The sequence below is a fragment of the Natator depressus genome, chromosome 16 (genome assembly GCF_965152275.1).
Source record: "Natator depressus isolate rNatDep1 chromosome 16, rNatDep2.hap1, whole genome shotgun sequence".
Classification (NCBI taxonomy): Eukaryota; Metazoa; Chordata; order Testudines; family Cheloniidae; genus Natator; species Natator depressus.
This window is the reverse complement of record NC_134249.1, coordinates 7,432,141-7,450,679: the sequence shown is the minus strand read 5'-3', so window position 1 is coordinate 7,450,679 and position 18,539 is coordinate 7,432,141. Positions and strand designations below refer to the sequence as shown.

Genomic DNA, 18,539 nt, shown 5'->3' with positions numbered 1-18,539 from the left:
AGATGTAAACTTCCCTGTTTATGGAGTTCTCTTCTGCCATGGAGCAAGTCTGAGAAGGTGGAGGAATGGAAATGGTAGCAGGTAGACACAGCGGAGTTAGTGGAAGAAGGCAGTTCTGGCAGCAGAGAGATGGATAGCAGGCTGTGCATTGGTCTCAAGCAAGAGGGCTCCAATCTATAGGGAACCAGGGGGAGAAATGAAGGGACCAAAAGGGATACATCACGGCAGGCACCTTTACTGGTGTCCATATGAAGCATGGCTCTTGTCAAGGTTGAGGGCTCGCTCAGAGTGCTAACCCACCTCCTATTCTGCCTGTGCTCTGCTCAGGTGCTAGGTAAAGGCACACTAGGGAGTCTCTTACTGCCCAGTCCTGCAAACCCTTGCTCATGTGACTCATCCCTTTAATTTCAGTTAGACTACTCAGATGAACCAGAGTTCACAGGATGGGTTTCTAAATGCTTATCTAACCTGATCAGAGATCTTACAACTATGCCACCACCAAGCAGGATTCCTTGATGAGCAAAACAGTGACAAAAACTGGATGAAAAACACCTTGGCTGGTTAGTGTCTGCCTTGGTGCACTATGTATCTGGATATCCACAAGATGTGGTCCTTCAGAGCCAGGATGTGCTAATAGTCCAAACATTTTGGAATTGAGGATTTTTTTTTTAAGATACCTGCCACAGAAGGGGGTTGTTGTTCTGTTGGTGGGTATTTATTCAGGGCCTGATCTATTGAAATCAATGGGAGGGTTTCCACTAATTTCAGTGTTATTTGGCTTGGATCCTAAAGCAGGTGGGACAGTCCATTAGGAAGAATCCAAATATTATGAGGCTTAATGCCTCTCTGGAAGGTGCTCACACACCAAGATGATGGGCCTGATATAAGAACCTGAACAGAGCAGAATACAAATGTGTATGTGTATGACCAAAATTATGCAAATACCCAGAGCATGGCTGGGCATTGCTGCTGATTTATAAAGGGCAAGAGATTTGAATGTGGTAACCAGTTATACAGTACCTGCTGCATGAAAGTGACTTGTCGGAGGTGTATTTAGTTCCTTAGTTGTGGGTTAGTTCCTCAGAATTTTGGAATTAAGCTCCTAATAACCCTCTCCCCGACAGCTCTATGTTCAGTGTAAATCCCCCGGTTCACCAAAGGGAAACCAGAAGACTGGAACCAGAAGGCCACAGGAGGTTTTATATTTAAAAAAAAAAAAGTGTCAACCCTTTTGAGGATTTCCCTGCATCCAGGTGGCAACACTTCCTCTACAGTGATCTCGGCAGGGGAAAAAACTGGACTATGGAGACTGGCTGAGGAGACTGAGAGGGCAGAGGTGGAGCTTAATATTATAATTTATGTTGCCTGGAAAACTCTCACAGCTCTGAAATGCTAAAGCAGAGGAGAGGGCAGTGAGAAGACGAGTGGAGCTGCCATTGCGGAGACCAGCAACTGGCCATGGGGAGGGCTGCCCAGCAAACCCTCCTCGCCGTACTCTGCCTAGCAGCTGTGGTTTGTGAGGCTCAGGACACCTGCCCAGGTGAGTGAGGAACAAAGCTGTTACCTTTTAACAACATGGGTCCAACTAGCTACTTTGCAGTAGTTACTGTCCACCCCTGATGGTGAAGCACCACTGTAGACTCGCCTGCAGTGAGGTCGCAGGAAGGGGACTCCGGGCGAAGGAATCAGGCACAGTTCATCTCATGGGGTTTCTAAGAAATACTCCCCATAGGAGAGAGGAATCTGGGAGCTAGGGGAGCAGGGTTCCAGCCTCCAAACCCCAGAGAACTGTGGAGAAAGGAAGCTCCTCAACAGTGCTGCACAGCCTCCCCCATGCTTCTCAGTAGCATGGCTCTCTGAGTGGCCACCTCGCCATGCTTATCCGCCTTACTGTTCCTCTCTGGGAAGGGGATGCTGTGGAGGGGGAGTTAGTGTTCATGGGAAATTCCCTGGGTCCCAAATGGAGCATGTTGCTGGGAGCATCTGCCCTCCTAGTTCCATTCCCTCATTACCCCAGAGCCAGGGGGCCCTAACTCCATGGAGCACGTAGAGAGGACTTTCCGCTGATTTCTGAGGAGGAGCGGGGATCACACACAATACAACAGATCTCTGAACAGGGAGGAACCGGACACATTAGACTCACTTCATAGCTTCCAGCTTCTCCCCATTAGTATTGGGCTCTTCTCTGGGCTGTGGCAGACCTGGGGAGGTGGGGATGTGGGAGACAAGGCTGAAAAATTCCCAGTTACTAAGAGGGAACCTTGAAAGACTCCCCTTCTCAAAATGAAACCATCTCCAATAGCATCCCAAGCCGCTCCAATTCTGGCTGATTAATCATCCTCATGAAATCAAACACTTGCTTATGTGCCAGCCCCCACAAAGCCAATGTATGGGCTACACAACACTGTTTCCTCATTCCCTTGCCCCTGGGAGGTACTACCCAGAGTTTTGCAATTAATGTGGAATCTAGAATAAGGGGGAAAATGCAGCAGTACTAATGCACGTACAAAACACAGTCATCTTTTATATTAAGGTTCCATTATTAAATGATTAACATGTTTTAATACATGGCTTGTCTATGGTTACAGATTGTTATAGAGTCCATTAAGTCAATGGGGTGCTTACTACATCTTAAATCAATAATATGAATGATTATTTACTATAATAAACCTTTGAATAAAACCATCTATAACATCTTCTGCTGATGTGTTTAGAACCATCTATAACACATACTACATGTGTTTCTAATGTGCTTATAACATCTCTTCAACATTTATAAATGGCACCTTAGTACAACATGTGCACCAAAAGATGCTGATTACAGGCTCTATTACCCTCTGCACTTGGATACAAGTAGCTGGGAAAGCTGTTCCCACTCCCCATACAGACTTGCATTTATTGAGCTATTTGGGGATGGATCATTTTTATTGCAGGTTCAGGCTGCTATAAACCAACAGAACCCATGAAATTCAGAGGCGCGGCTGTTAATTTTCAATCCATTCTATTGTTCCACAGACTTTCAGTTCAGAAAGTATTTTAAAATGTTCAAGACTTGGAATTTTCTAACATGTTATATATATTTAAATCTTCACTCTTAATACACATTCTTGTATAAACCTCATTCCTAGATCACCTTCACAAATGGCTTCCAGCCTGTAAAAAACTAAAAGCTCTGGTAAGAAAGGGTGAGATACTAACCTATACGTTACATCACCGACACAGACATTGAAAACAGGGAAAAGAACAGTAAAGCCATCAGCGAACAGCTTCCAAGCAGAATCCCAGACTCATGCTTCTCACACCTCACGTTTCCTATGTGTTGTAATGTTGGCAATTTCTGTTTGGAGGAAGTTGCTGATGTCTTCATTGTTCATTTCCCTGTTTTCAGTATTTGCATAGGTGATGTCTTGTATGGGTTAATAACTGTAACTTTCTCACAATGTGGTTTTATAAAATGTTCCTGGATCTTTTTCTAAGCCTGACCCTGCTGTTATATCAACCTACAATTGTTGTGTTCATGGCATACACAGAGAGAGTTAGAGCCCCTTAGAACTTAAAGTGACAGCTTCTAATTTTAACACAGTTGTCAATGCATCAGTGTTTTGGCTAGATGGACTGGTGTTAATTGGCAAAGCTCCATTGAAGTCAATTTGCCAGTTTACACCAGCTGAAGATCTGATCCTTTTACCCCTTTCTTTCCTGCAGCCTTGTTTTGAAAACTACTGTTCACACAATGAAGGACTGTCATGGTCATGTACTGTACAGGCAGTCCTCGACTTTACAACGTTCGACTTACAACAAACGGCACTTATGACATTTCTGAATTTACACGCTGATTTGACTTAAGACAATTGGTTTAGGCTTTGATGCTCGGTCCCACAGTGGAGTGGATTGCGGTTCTGAGTTACGACGTTTCGATTTACGACGCAATTTTCAGGAACCAATTGTGTTACAAGTCCAAGGACTGCCTGTACTGTGTTAAAGATTTGCCATGTTTAAATGTAATATCATCTCTGAAATCATGGATGAAATCATCTTTACTTTATGCAGGTGTCATGAACATACCACCCCCATGTCCCCTTCTTCATCTTTACTAGAGGGACCAAAGTGTTTATTTTTTAAACTTCTTTTTCTAAGGGCTGACTTTTAAACAATTATAACTCAAACTAGTGGACTTCGCAGAAACTCCATTCTATGCGCCGAATTAGTGCTGTAAATTTGGGGATGATAAATTACATGACACATATGTAAGAAGGAGGCTTAATCCCGTCTTTAAATGCAAATCTCAATGCAGTCTGGACTATGGAAGCTCTTGAAACTTCAGTTTGCGAGCAAGAGGAAATATGGACTGAGAGGACAGGATAGTTTGAACCACAGAGGGACAGGCCAGAAAACCCACAGCCTGACAGGGAGTTTGGGGCAGAGGCTTTCCACTCTGACTCTACCTTCCCCAAGGTCCAAAGAAGATTCTTCTGCAGCCCTCCACAGTGGGAGCCACAGAGAGGCACTCTGGGGTTGGGCTCAGAAGGTCAAGGGGCTTGTTCCTCCTACTTGTGCCTCTAGCATGCCTTGAGTAGCCTTGGCACCGACACTGCTTGTGTGTATTTGCATTTCTAATCAAGCAAAGGCTCTGTTAGATCTCATGGCGTATCGTGTTTCCACCTGGAATTCACAATTTGCAGAACATCCCATATCCTCTGGGTCTGATAAAGATTATTTTATGTCTCCAGAAGTGAAAATGGTGGGTCTTGGTGGTAATGAGAAGCTCGCTATTCTGCAAGGATGCCCTGGTGTTCCTGGTGCCACAGGTCTCAAAGGAGAACCCGGAGCTGCAGGAATGAGAGGTACTTTCCTCAGCACTGAGTGAGAATCGGCTTTGGATGGTGCAGGCACAAACATGAATTACTCAAGAAATAACAGGTTTCAGAGTAGCAGCTGTGTTAGTCTGTATCTGCGAAAAGAAAAGGAGGACTTGTGGCACCTTAGAGATTAACAAATTTATTTGAGCATAAGCTTTCGTGAGCTACAGCTCACTTCATCGGATATAACCATAGTGTTGCTGATTAAAAGACCATGTAAATTACATGCAGGATTTGAGCAATATCATCAACTGATGAAAACTGGCTTGGATCCATTCGTTTCAGTGTCCTTTTACATTACCTGAGGATTCAGCCAGAAAGGGTAGAATGGGGAGCTCAGGTCTGTTCTAATTTCTTCTGTGTTTGAAAATATAAAATGTTTAAATTCATTCTCTGTGTTTGTAGGAGAAAAGGGAACTCAGGGGAGCCCTGGGAAGATGGGACCAGCTGGGGAGAAAGGTAAAGTAATAAAAAGACTAAGTAAATTTGTTTAACTACCATCAAATAATTTTTAACATTTGAATTTTCCTCTTATGAAACATTTAACAATACCCCTCCCCCCATCTTTCTCTCAATTTAGAGCATGAATCAAATTTAGGCCTCTCTTTGCTTTATGACTCACTTATGAACTGTTCCTAATTGCTAAGAATATATCCGTTATTCCTGGTGTTCACCAAAGTATTCTCAGCTGCTGGCTGTTTTGTGAAATGCTTGCTACAGGCATTGGTAATTTATGACATGGAGTCACGGGATCTAGTTGACTGAAACCTTTTAATATGAGAGTGATGACTGAAGAACTTCTGGTATGAATTCATGCAGTCTGCAGGACAAGTAAGTAGTTTCATTAATACTAGCAGTGATCTAAATATTCATGAACAGCAAATAGTCGGACTCCATTGAATGGACACTAATGACATTTTGGGCCATTTTTTCACAAACAAATTCATAGATCTGTGTTTTCAGTATTCACCCAGCTCTTATCCCAATAGAACCTCAGTTCTAAGCTCTCATTGAGATTGCTACGTCTCTGTTCATTCTTTCCATTTTCCACCAGGAGAGAATGGTGACATTGGTGTTCCTGGTCTGAAAGGTAAGAGACCTCCAATAATTTTTACTTGTTGAGCTATACTCCTGTCTTTTACGCTGTTATCCTTAGTGATAGAGACTGAGTCAGTAGGGAGTGCAGTTGTGACATGCTAAGAGTTTTTCAAAAGAACTCTGCACCCAATGCGTCCCAGAGTCAATGGGAGTTGGGCACTTAACTTTTTTGGTCTCCTTTGGAAATTCCAGCCTTCTCCTCAAAAATGAAATAAAAAGAGCCCAGCCCAACATACACAGTTGCCCAAATTACACTCTTATTTGTACTCGTTCAACTCGGATGAAGTCAGGGGGGCGGCACTGATGTGAAAAAGAATTTGGCCCTCTCTCCTCTGTGTCACATTTATCAAACTCTGGAAGGGTTAATATTTTTTCTATGGGGTGATGTAGGGGAACTGGGGTTTTACACCAACATGGAATTAATAACAAATGCTGGGATGAGCACTCAGATCAGGATGCTGTCTCTTGGCTGTGTAATGATTTGTTCCTGTGTGTTTTTTGGTGTTTTTAGGAGATAAAGGAGACAGTGGAGTACCTGGAACTATAAGTAAGAACATCTGCAATTTCTTTTATGGCAAGAGTATAATTTGATTTCATTTTAAAAGAAGTACACTTGAACCTCTCAGGAAACTTTCAGAGTGCAATTTGTTTGCACACAATACTGAATTTGTTAATATCCCTGGAGCTGATGAGCTATCCAAGAGTGTGAAAAACTTCAATAATTAGAGATGAGCATGGGCTGTCACATGTGCATCTGCATTTGGATCGAGAACTGATCTCCCCTGAAAGTTTGGGGAGGCTCAGATCACAGCCAATGTGTGAAATTATACTACTTTGGTGCAGAAGGAACTAAAGGGATAAAATGTATTTCACACCCTACAATTGCCTGAATATTTCCCAGCTTGTGAAGAATGTTAGGTAAGGTGTAACTAGATGTTATTTTTATGGATGGGGGTGTGGGAAGTAAAATCTATGGCTGGAGAGAATTTAGGACACTGATCTTTGTCTAGGGAAGGACTTGTCTCCACATACTGGTAGCTGGGGTTAGAGATGCGTTAAGATGCTTTACTGTCTCTTAACTCATGATACATACGTGCCTTGTGGCCTGAGCAGGAGTTTAGGAAAATATCATTCTTTTCCTGGTTTCAATCCCCCTTCCTTCTGTTTGCCTTCCTGAACAGCTGAGGAGGAGCTGAAGGACGTACACTGTAAGACAGGTGAGTGTTTCCTAGAATCACATTACTTGAGCTGTCAACTCATCCCATTCAAGGGACCTGGAGGTCAGCTCACAGGGTAGAGACACAGTCAAAGGTGCTTGGAATTCATTCCAACTTCTGTAGCAACTAGTGTAACTGACACCTCTTTCTGCTATGTTAGCATTATTGACTTACATGAGTTTGTTATACCAGAAACCCTCCTGACTATAATACAAGCAGGTAATCCTGTAAAATGGGCTAATGACTAAAAGCCACTGTGGATCCTTGTGTACATTTCTATATGAAGTCTGAAGGAGTCAGTTTCATCGGGAATGTACCATTTTGCTGCTGTCTTTTCAAATAGGAGTCAGGACTTAGGAAAGCTGTTTAAAAAGAAATCCAGTACTCTAGGGTTTGGAAAAGATAACTATTTGAAATTCCTAGTTCCTTGAAAAGGGATCAATGATGCTTGTGTAATTATCCATTCCAGCAAGTAATTTATTTATAACATTAAATTACCATCCTCTCCAGGAGCAAAGAACTGCAAGGAGCTGTTAGCCAGAGGGAACATCATGAGCGGCTGGTACACCATCTACCCCCATGACTGTAACGCCACGACTGTGCTGTGTGACATGGACACAGACGGAGGTGGATGGATAGTAAGTGAGAGCAAATCATGGAGTGCCCGTTCTTGCTGCCATCAAAGCCAATGCAAATCATTGATGGATTTCACAGGGCGTGGGATGGGGCCAAGGGTTTGCTCAAACAAGTCAGTTCCTAGAAAGGACATCATCCATGTGAAGGCATTTGTAACCTTGGTTGAAAATAAAATCTATTTCTTTGTGCTGTCCCAGTGATACATGTTCACTAGGAGCAGGAGTTCAAACAGAAACTTCCCAACTTGGCAGTGTGTTTAAGATAAAATTGAGGCTGAACTGGGAGCTTGTTTACATCTGTTCTGTTAGAATTTGGGGGAAGAGGAGGTGCACAAGGTGAGGAAAAAAGTGAGGAGCTGATGGTGTTAAGGGAGTGAGGTCTTACAGGTTCTGGTTACCTTTGTATCCAATACCTATCGCCATATAAAAGGAAAACCCCATAGCCCACTGTGTTAAATGGAGTTGAAAGAGGAGGGAAAATATGTGCAATGCAGAGGAATTCTGTTTCACTGGGAATTCACAATTTCAGAATTTGGCTTATTTACAAATCAGAATGAAACTTGAAAATTTTAAAATTCTCCAAATGAATATTCCGATTTTTGTTTTGTTTTGGATCAATCAAAAATGTTTCATTTAGCTAATATCAGCACAAGTGTGTCATTTTGATTTTGACTTTTGTTTATATTATAATATATAGTGCAAGAGGTTGAGGAATTCAATACAATTTTGTGAAGCATTTCAGTTTCAATGGGACTGCATTTTCTGACCAGCTCTTAATATTTTATTCTTTTAACTTCCAATTTCCCTGTTAAGCCTATTAACACATCAGTGGGAGGATTTCCCTTTTTGGTGCTAAGGCACCAGGTGCTCAGAAAGTTTCACTTGCACAACTGGAACATGGCTGTAGACAAGCTCCTTATCGGTAATTTTTGTCCACAGCTGCTATCTTATGTCACTTCTTTATGTAGAAGTAATTCCTTAGCTTTCCAGCATGTAAGAGGTGAAATTGTATTAGTTCATTGCTTTAGACTTCTATTTGTGGGCTTGATGCAGAAAGTACTGGGTGAGATTCTATGGTCCATGTATGGAGGAGACCTTCCTGGCCTTAAAATCTATGAATCTGTTACAGCATCTATCCACTTTGTCAATTCTCAAAACAGATGAAAATAAGTACCAGTAATTAAATACCAATCTGAGCTCTCATTTATATCCTGTGAGGCAGAGTAGAATTTGACTAGTTTAATAGTGACTGTTGATGCTTTAAAATTCTGCTCTGGTACTCTTGCTTTGTTCAGGACAGAAACCGACCTGCATCCCTTTCATTTCCCCACAGGTGTTCCAGAGGCGGACAGATGGTTCAGTGGATTTTTTCCGTGACTGGCATTCATACAAGAGAGGTTTTGGCAGCCGCCTGACAGAATTCTGGTTGGGAAATGACAATATTCACCTATTAACCTCTTTTGGTAACTAAACAACATGCATCGTGTGCACTTTTCCCCACCAAGTTCTCGCTCTATACTTGATTGTAGAGTGTTCTCTTTATAACTTTAACTAGGCTCTCTGATAAGGAAAAGGACAGTCCAGCCATAGGTCAGCTACTGACTTTCCTTGTGTGTTTTCCTAGAGAGAGACGGATTTAAGGTGGCGGTTGTGATGGGTTCCCCCTGGGGTGCAACCTGGAACTGGGGTACTACTGAGCCCTCTGACTCACCAGCCTGGTCTCCCTCTCTGCACTGTGCTGCTGTGCCAGGCTCCCAGTCCTACACTCCCACCAGCATTCACACAGGCAGGGACACACCCAGTTGTATACAGGCTTTGGCCAGCCACTGCATGAGCCAACAATAGAGAGGCTGCAGCCAAAATTACCCCCAGCATCCCAGCCCAGGACCCCAGAGCTGTACTTTTCTGCCCTGGTCAAAATCCCGACCAGTATGAATTTAGTACTCAGTTCTCCTCTCCCTCAATGTGGAGAGGAATATGCACACTTGTGGTAACCAAGCTGAGATTTTTTCCTAGACACTTCACTTAAAGGCACACTGGTTTAGGTTAAAATATAAAGCAAGTTTAATAGCTACAAAAAGATAGATTTTAAATTATTATAAGTGATAGCAAACAGATCAAAGCGGATTACCTAGTAAATAAACAAAAACGCAAACTAAGCTTAACATACTAGAAGGATAGACTTTGAATGAACAATCTCTCATCCTGACTGATGATACAAGCAGGCTCGCAGATTCTCAAGGCACAAGCTGCACTTGCTTTGCAGGTTGGGATCCCCACCCCCGTTTCAAGTCCTTTTCTTTTGGAGCTTCTCTCAGGTGTTCAGTTGTGGGGGAGTGAAGAACAATTGATGATGTCACTTCCTGCCTTATATAGCTTTAGCATATGGCGGGAACCCTTTGTTCCAAAAACAGTTCCCAGCCCAGTTTGTGGAAAAATACAGGTACCCAAAATGGAGTCCAGAGTCATGTGGTCTGGTCACATCCCCCTTCAGAGTCATAGCAGCCATTACCTACAGGCTGTCTTGAGCGTTCTCAGGAAGGCTCACTGGGTGGTGGATGAGCTTCTCCTAAGGCCTATTGTTTTTCCTAATGGCCCATTATCTTGAATAGGCCCTTCCCAAGCAGCTGTCTAAGCTGGAAGCATTTTGCCTAGTGTGTGTCACCCAGGTGTAACTACATGTGAAATACAGATACATAGTCAATATTCATAACTTTAGATACAAAAATGATGCATGATACAAATAGGATAATCATATTCAGCAAATCATAACTTTTCCAATGACACCTTACATGACTCCTCTTGTACAAAATGCATAATAATTATGCCATAATCATACCATAATAATATTACTATGGTGAATATGGGTCATAGTGTCACAGCGGCTGCCATCCCATAATTGTTAAGGTTCACTATTAATTCTATGCAAAGCCATAAAATGTTAAATGCTGGTAATAGTGGACATGCATGTTACAAAAAAGGGTCCTTTTGTGAAATCTCACTGGACCAGCTAACACTGTAGCTCTGGTGGCTCCAGTCAGGGCCTGGCAAATAGAGTGATGAATCAAATGGCAAATATTCCTTACCAGAAATTCCTATCTTCTCCTGCCTGTGAGAGACAGATGGACTGGCTGACCAGACTCCAGAACATAGAGCACTAGAGGCTGTTCTGTTTATGCCCTTCTTGTTTGGGTGTTGATTCTTGGTCTTAAGTTAAGGAAGAACATGTACTCAGAGACTGCTGATTTTTCTTACTGTGGCAAACAGGAACTCTAAAAATAACGCAGGAAATGTAGAGAAGGCTTTGTTTTGCAAAATCTGGGCCTCCTGAGAACTAACTTTCCAGTTGCCCATAGCCCTTCTCTGTCCCTCCCCGAACCAGTTGATCAATCAAGTTTTCAACACATTAGCAACACACCTTAAAAAGTCATTATTGCTCTGCAAGTAGGGGCTAATGAAACCGATTTCAAATATCTTCTTGCTTAGCAGCTAGCATTCAGTCATACATAACCAGGGAAGGTTTCGAGGGTTTCTTTACAGTTGCTTCTAGTTTTTCTGGCACTTAGATGTAAATGTAACCAAGATAAGAGATGCAACCTACCATCCAGGATGGGTCAGCAATAACTCCAGTGGAAAGGTGGAGATTTTGGTGTCAGAGCTGAAGGGAAGGGTGCTACTGTTTTGCCTCTATTAGAGGTGAGGTGAAGTTGAAGGAACTCCTAAAGATGCAAAATGTGGATGGAATGTGTGATGAGCTATTTTCTTTCTTTCCAATTTGTTTTCATTAGGAGATAATGAACTTCGCATTGACCTCACAGATTTCGATAACATCCATGCATTTGCCAGGTACAAGTCATTCAAAATTTTAGGAGAGACTGAAAATTACAAGCTGATTCTTGGAGATTTCCTGGGGGGTAATGCAGGTAGGTGCCATACATGGTTTCCACATTTCATAGTGCAGAGAAATGCTACTATGCCATTGGAGGTGTACAGAATCCCACAACAAAAGTGAATTAAACTTCTCATCTACAATAACTCTGCCATTTCCTAAGGCTAAATCCTGAAGTTATTACCCACTCCTACTCAGTCCTTAGCCAGGCAAACTCCCATCAAAGTCACTGGGCATTTTACCTGAGTCAGGAGCTCAGAACGTGGTCCAGGTAAATTGCAGGTGAGCTTCATTACAGATGGAAAGTTATTCAGATAAAAGAAGAGCAGAGCTGAATCTTCACCGCAAACTCAAATGGATCCTGAATTGGACCTTTGAGGTTAGAAAAAGTTTGTTTAGCTGTATTTATGATGTTCATGAATTGCTGCTCCACCTGACTTAAACTGAGAGTAGAGGCAGAAAGAAGTAGCAATCTCACACAGGAGCCTTGCTACGGGAGTAAAACTGACTGGAAAAGGGAATGTCAATGTAATGTGAAATTCCAGGTTGCTGACATTTCGTTGCTTATCAGAATGCGACACTAATAGAGTGAAATTTCTGGTGGAACCAGACAGTCTATTTGGCATCCACCTGCCCACCAGGGAGCTGAGGAGCTAGCTGTTTTGTTGTCAATACTCGATCTCACACTCTGGTTTGATATGGGTCCATTTTCGGGGCTCCTGTGTATAATTCTCTGGTTCTAAATGGATTCTCAACTCATCCCATCCTTCCCCAAAGGAATTTGGCCATGGTCCTGTTGGGGTTGCTGCAGTCAACAGCCATGATCTTTGAAGTGCCTGTACTGTTATTGTTTATTTATATCACGATAGCACCTAGAGGACCGAAACGAGATCAGGTACTGTTGTACAATCAGTTAATCGGTTCTGTACGTGGTAAGAGAAGTGGCAATCTCAATAGACAAGGCAGGGGGTGCAGGTAAGGAATTATGATTTACAGCTAAGGAACTGAAGTGCCGAGATATTATCACTGCCACTTTCAGAGAGGCTTAAGGTACCCAACTCCCGTTGACTTTCTAGCAACTTGTCCCAGGTTACCCAGGAGGTGTGTGACAATCCTAGTCCTAGTCAGGTGACTTAGCCACAGGCGTTCTGTGGAATACCTGCACCTCAGAAGAGCTGGAGGTGGTATGTAACCCAGCACCTGCTGCATCAGGAACCCAGATGGAAGCGGTTAAATTGAGCTTCAGACTTCCTTCTATAGTTCCAGGGATTCCGAGTGCCTCATGAAAGGGGGAAATGGACAGCACGACTCCAGGAATGTTAGATTTGGCCACTGAGGAACTAAACTGCCTGCAACCTGCCATAAACAGTGGTTTCATTTACATCACACAGGGGATTCGTTATCCGGCCACAACAACATGCTGTTCTCCACTAAAGACCGACAGCAAGATCCTGGTTCGAATGCATGTGCAACAACCTACAAGGGGGCCTGGTGGTACAGTAGCTGCCATTCTTCCAACCTGAATGGGATGTACTGGCTGGGAGCCCACAGCAGCTTTGCAGACGGGGTGAACTGGCAGGCAGGCAAAGGGTACAACTACTCCTACAAACGGTCCGAAATGAAATTCAGGCCCGTTTAGCCCAGCAGGAAGGCAGGCGATCACACAGCAGTGAGCGCGTCACAGGAGTAAAACTTATTTTGTATGCCACTGCGTATATCAATTATTTTGAGTTTCTTCCCCCTCTCCTTAAGATTGCTACTTTCTTCTGGCACCTGACTTGCTATTGCATGGTGGCTTTTTTTTTTTTTTTGAGCTGCGAATCTAAATATAACTTTAATAAAAGTTTGTTCTAATGGGCAATCTGAGCTAGTCTCAACCAGGCCTCGTGGTGCTTTTGCTTTGTTTTTTTATTGTGGATATAGAATGTTACACTTTGTTACACAGTCAGCCTTACCTTACCTGCCAGCTGAGGTTTTCCATGGTTCATCTAGTGGCAGTGCAAGGTGGGGAGAGACAGAGTTATGGATCAAAGGGTTTGAGAACAACTGGAAATCTTTCACATGCTGTCTGCTCTGCATTGCTGATCATTTTGAGAACTAAATAAAACATTTCTTTATAATGGAACTGAGGCTGCACTTCTTTGTTTCCAGATAATTAGGGTTGACATAGGAATATCCTTCTCTGCAGGTTTCTGTTGTCCAGATAATGAGCATCCCCATTCTGCAATCCTATACAAAGGTCATGCGGAAGGGCTTTTGCAGGATGGGCATGGTGTCTTGTTGGCCTGATTCTTACAGGTATGTAGGTGCCTGGGAGATAGGTGTCTAAATCCCTTTAACAATGTGGACCTGAGTGACTTAGGAATACAAAGTTCCATTAAAAGTCAATGGCATGTGTGCTTCTAAGTCATTCAGGGTATGTCTACGCTGCAATAAAAAACCCATGACACCAAGTCTCAGAGCCTGAGTCAGCTGCGGCTTGGGATTCAGGCTGCAGGGCGAAAAATTGCAGTTTGCATTTGGCCTGGAACCCCTCTGAGACTGTCCCTCCTCACAGGGTTTCAGAGCCCAGGCTCCAGACCAAGCCTAAAAGCCTACACTGCAAGTTTTAGCCGGGCAGCCAGAGCCCCGTGAGCCCAAGTCAACTGATCTGGGCCAGCCCCAACCGTGCTGCAGGTCTTTTATTGCAGTGTAGACATACCCTTTGGGTAACATTTTAAAAAAGTGCTAAGTGATATAGGAGCCTAAGCCCCAGTTTCTAAAGGGATATAGGTACTTAGGAGCCTAGATCCCATTGACATTCACTTTTGAAAATGGGTCCTAGGCCCCCTCAGTCACTCAGACGCTTTTGAAAATCCCATCCATAATGTTGTTCATAAATGTACGTTACAGCAAAGCTGCTCAAACATTTCTGGGGCACTCATGATGGTCTGAAGCCCAAAGCTGGAGCATGGGGGAGGGCAGGCCTGCGGGCGAAGTGAAAGCTGAGGTAGGAACATTCAGTTTGCTTTTTTTTTTTTTTTTGAGCTGCATGTCTTAGTATAACTTTACTAAAAGGTTGTTCTAATGGGCAATCTGTGCTAATCTCAACCAGGCCTCGTGGTGCTTTTGCTTTGTTCTTTTTTTATTGTGGATATAGAAGGTTGCATTTTGTTTCACAGTCAAGATTCTGTCTGTGCTCAGCAGAAGTTCCAGCCCTGTCCAATGTCATCCAGATTAGGCTGCCATTTTTTAAAATCGAGAGAGACAAGGTGGGTGAGGTAATATCTTCTATTGGACCAGCTGCTGTTGGTGAAAGAGCCAAGCTCTTGAGCTACACAGAGCCTGAAGAAGAAGAGCCCCGAAGAAGAGCTCTGTGTAACTCAGAAACTTGTCCCTTTCACTAACAGAAGGCAATACAAGATATTCCCTCACCCACCTTGTGTCTCTTGTATTCTGGGACCAATACAGCTACACCAACACAGCACAGAACATTTGTAAAAATCCTTGAACTTTGACACTCTTTGTAGGACACTTCCCCCATGGCTGAGTTCCACAATGTTTCATTGTTCTATATCGCCCTAGGGATAAACACTGCAATCACACTCCAGCAGGGGTCACATCCATCCATACCCTATCTCCGGCTGTTGTGAACAAAGATAGGTTTCCTTTCGTAAACTAGGCAGATGAATATTTATGAGTCCCTCAGTGCCTCCCTCCCTCTCTGTCCTAGTAAATCTATTTTTGCCTTCTAGCATTAAGTGGAAGGAAAGGAACTTGGGTAGTAGCCAGTGCTCTTACTGCCGTAATAAGACTCTTAAGGCTATTAACAATAAAACGTACTCCCTGAAAACTCAGTCCATGCCAATAACATTAGTGTGATCATCCCTGAGGGAGCAGAGCCAGGTAACGTAAGAACAGTTCATCTCATGGTGTTTCCAACGATTATTCCCCATAGAAGAGAGGAGTTTGGGGGCAAAGGAGACTAAGTCACATAGAAGCCTAAGCCCCATTTTCTCAAATGATTTAGGTACTTAGGAGCCTAGGTCCCATTGACCTTCACTTTTGAAAATGGACCTTCAGCTCCTCAGTCAGTCACACACAATAACGTTGTTCATAAATGTACATTACAGCAAGGCAGCTGAAACATTTCTGGGGCAGCTCATGCTGGTCTCAAGCCCACAGGTGGAGTGTGGGGGAGGGCAGGCATGGGGGCACAGTGAAAGCTGAGGTAGGAACCTTCAGTTTGCTTTTTGGGGGGTTGCATATCTGTTTTAAGTATAACTGTAATAAAAAGTTGTTCTAATGGCCAACCTGTGCTAGTCTCAACCAGGCCTCATGGTGCTTTTGCTTTGGTTTTTATTGTTAGTAGCTTAATAGGCAAATGTTAATGGACAAGTTTTTAGAAGAGCATGATCCTGAAAGAGGCGGCAAATGCTAGGGGTAAGGAGAGCAACTGCACTGCACCTGGAAGACTCTCTCTGCCTTGCATCCCTGGGATCAATTGCTCCAGTTCTGAGTGACCTCTTGGGCTGCTTGGATAAGGGGCATGGGAAGGACTAGGTCTCCTACTCCCCTACCCAAAGCCTGTGGAAGGTACTTGGTGTGAGGTTTGCCTCTTGTAGAAGAAGCGGGAAGATTTCCGCAGTTCCATGTGTGACATTTCTCACTGCTGGCAGACAGTCAACATAGGGATATAGATTTAGCTTTAAGGGATGGTGAGGCAGGATTAGCTGATGTCAGTTTAGTGTTAGTGTGAAGAGGATTAAGATTAGAGAGAGGAGGTTCAGTTTTAGAACTAGGGGTGATGGAGTTGGATTTAGGGAATGGGGATTAAGGTTTAGGGGTCATGGTTTGAAGTGGGTTACTGGGGCTCAGGCTAAGTGGGCATGGCTTGAATTTAGGCTTAGGGGTGCAGCCAGGGCATTAGGTTTACAGGGCAAAGACTTCAATTCCAGTTTAAATGACAGGGATTTAGGTTTAAGTGGATGGGGTCAGAGGTGGACAGGGTGTGGGTCTAAGGGTGAGGGACTAGTTTTAGTCAAAGTTTGTGGTGGTTTTGGAGTAGGGGATAATGATTTAGGCTTTGAGGCCTGGAAGTATGTTTTAGGTCTAGGGTCAGAGACAGGTTATTAGCTGGAGGTTACATTTAGGTTTAAAGGACAAGGTCAGAGGCTGAGGAATCAGCTTAACCTCAGGAAGTGCGGCATTAACCTTATGTTTAAGGTGTAAGGAATTCTGTGAAGGCTTCCAGGAGCACCCCGTGATGCTCTCTGCTTGTGTGGGGGACCCAGAAGGTTCTGTGAGGAACTAGAATCTGAGGGGGCCATTCTACAGGCAATTAGAAGTCCAAGGGATATTTGGGGAGCTCTACTCTGATGGCAGTTTTCTGAGGGGTAGGGAACCCTAAAGGTGTTTTTCCGAGGGGACGGGAGCTCTGGGAGTTATTAGCTCTGTGGGACAATCTGTCAGGGATAGTTAGCCCCAGGAGACCTCCTGTGAGAGGTTGCTAGCCTTGGACAAAGTTCTTTGAGGCACAGGGAGCTCAGACTACATTCTGTGAGGCTGGGAGCCATAGGTGACATTCTGTGAAGCATGTACCCTGGGATATGTTTTCTGAGGCTCAGGGAACTATGGGAGATACTAGAGATGTTGTGTGAGGGGTGAAGGACCTGGGAAACATTTTGCGATGCGCTGAGAGCCCCAGTAAATAATCCGCAAGGCTTAAGGAGTAGAGCTGGTCTGAAATTTTTAATTTTTCCTGTGGAAATTTTCTATGAAAATGAACAAAAAAAATTAGTTTCCACTTGAATTTTCAATTGTTCACAGAAAAATTAAAAAAAAGAACTGGGCCAAAACTGATGCAGAGGGGAAAAAGTCTCAGGCTATGAGGGAAAGTTACAGGCAGTGCTGAGTGTTAGGGGGAAGAGAGGGTTATAGGAGAGCAAAGGATTGTTAGGTGAACTGGGGGAAGAAGGGTTATCGGGCAGCATGGGAGGGGGCCAGAGGAAGAGGCTGGAGTTCTAGACAGATACAGGGGCAAGCAGTTACACAGGGAATGTTTGAGGTGGTGAAGCGACAGATTATCTGTCCCTTCACCCAATTCCCTTGCTCTCCAGAGTTGGCTTTTCGTGGGGAGGCTCCCCTGGAGTGCCACCTTCTGTTTGAAGAAGCCCCCAAATGAAAAGGAAGAGGGTAGAAGCTCAGATAGTGCCTCTTCCTTCCCCATATCCCCCACCCCGCTTTCCTTTTCTCTTTGAGATCTGTGGGTGGAAAGTGCTAGATAGGAACTAGATATTATTGTTAACGTGCAGGTTAGGTGGCTTCCAACCAGCCTGTCTTTAATCTATAAGAAGTCACAGACTTCACTGAAGTTGATAGGCGTGACAGCTGCCTTTCATTCAGGCTGAATGAGGAATCAGTTAAATGCCCTTTTGTTTAGTGATTGGTGGTGGCTTCCATTGTTTCAGCTAAGGAATGGATTGCATGCAAGGCCAGGGCAGAAGCCAAACCATAGGGGCTGAGGGGCTTCTCTAGGGCAGGGATTCCCAAACTTTACTCCCTGAGGCCCCCCGTGCAGCTGCAGTAAGCACTGCGGGCCACTATTAACACCGAGAAAATTTTAAATTATATACATACAAATAAACCATAATACTGTAAATAATGTACATTTCCTTTTCCACCCCTTCCTTGGCCAAGCTGGGGAAAAAGCCCTGACCTCACCCCCCCGCAAATCAAGCCAAAGCTCCATGTCCTTGACTCTTTACCATAAGCAAGGTCCCTCAGCCTCTGCCCCCCAGGAGCACTGGTGGGGGCGTGGCTGAGGTCCCTTGGTGTTGCCCATCACTGGTGCAGGCACAGC

At 43.9% G+C, this 18,539-nt stretch overlaps 1 protein-coding gene across 1 annotated transcript; it reads left to right on the top strand.

Moving 5' to 3' along the window:
* Positions 1–1,443: 1,443 nt before the first annotated feature.
* On the top strand, positions 1,444–13,787 carry LOC141999823 (ficolin-2-like). Its single transcript, XM_074973616.1, has 10 exons — positions 1,444–1,540; positions 4,731–4,844; positions 5,265–5,318; positions 5,914–5,949; positions 6,469–6,504; positions 7,139–7,174; positions 7,685–7,812; positions 9,143–9,272; positions 11,598–11,732; positions 13,090–13,787. Exons 1-10 carry the CDS (start codon positions 1,459–1,461, stop codon positions 13,335–13,337), a joined length of 999 nt encoding a protein of 332 aa, XP_074829717.1. The 5' UTR covers positions 1,444–1,458; the 3' UTR covers positions 13,338–13,787.
* Positions 13,788–18,539: the final 4,752 nt, after the last annotated feature.

Excerpts from the sequence above, each read along its gene's own strand:
- LOC141999823 (XM_074973616.1), top strand. The coding sequence starts at position 1,459 with ATGGGGAGGGCTGCCCAGCAAACCCTCCTCGCCGTACTCTGCCTAGCA. Across the intron at positions 4,845-5,264 it reads CGGAGCTGCAGGAATGAGAG|GAGAAAAGGGAACTCAGGGG; the intron begins GTACTTTCCTCA and ends CTGTGTTTGTAG. Across the intron at positions 6,505-7,138 it reads TGGAGTACCTGGAACTATAA|CTGAGGAGGAGCTGAAGGAC; the intron begins GTAAGAACATCT and ends CTTCCTGAACAG.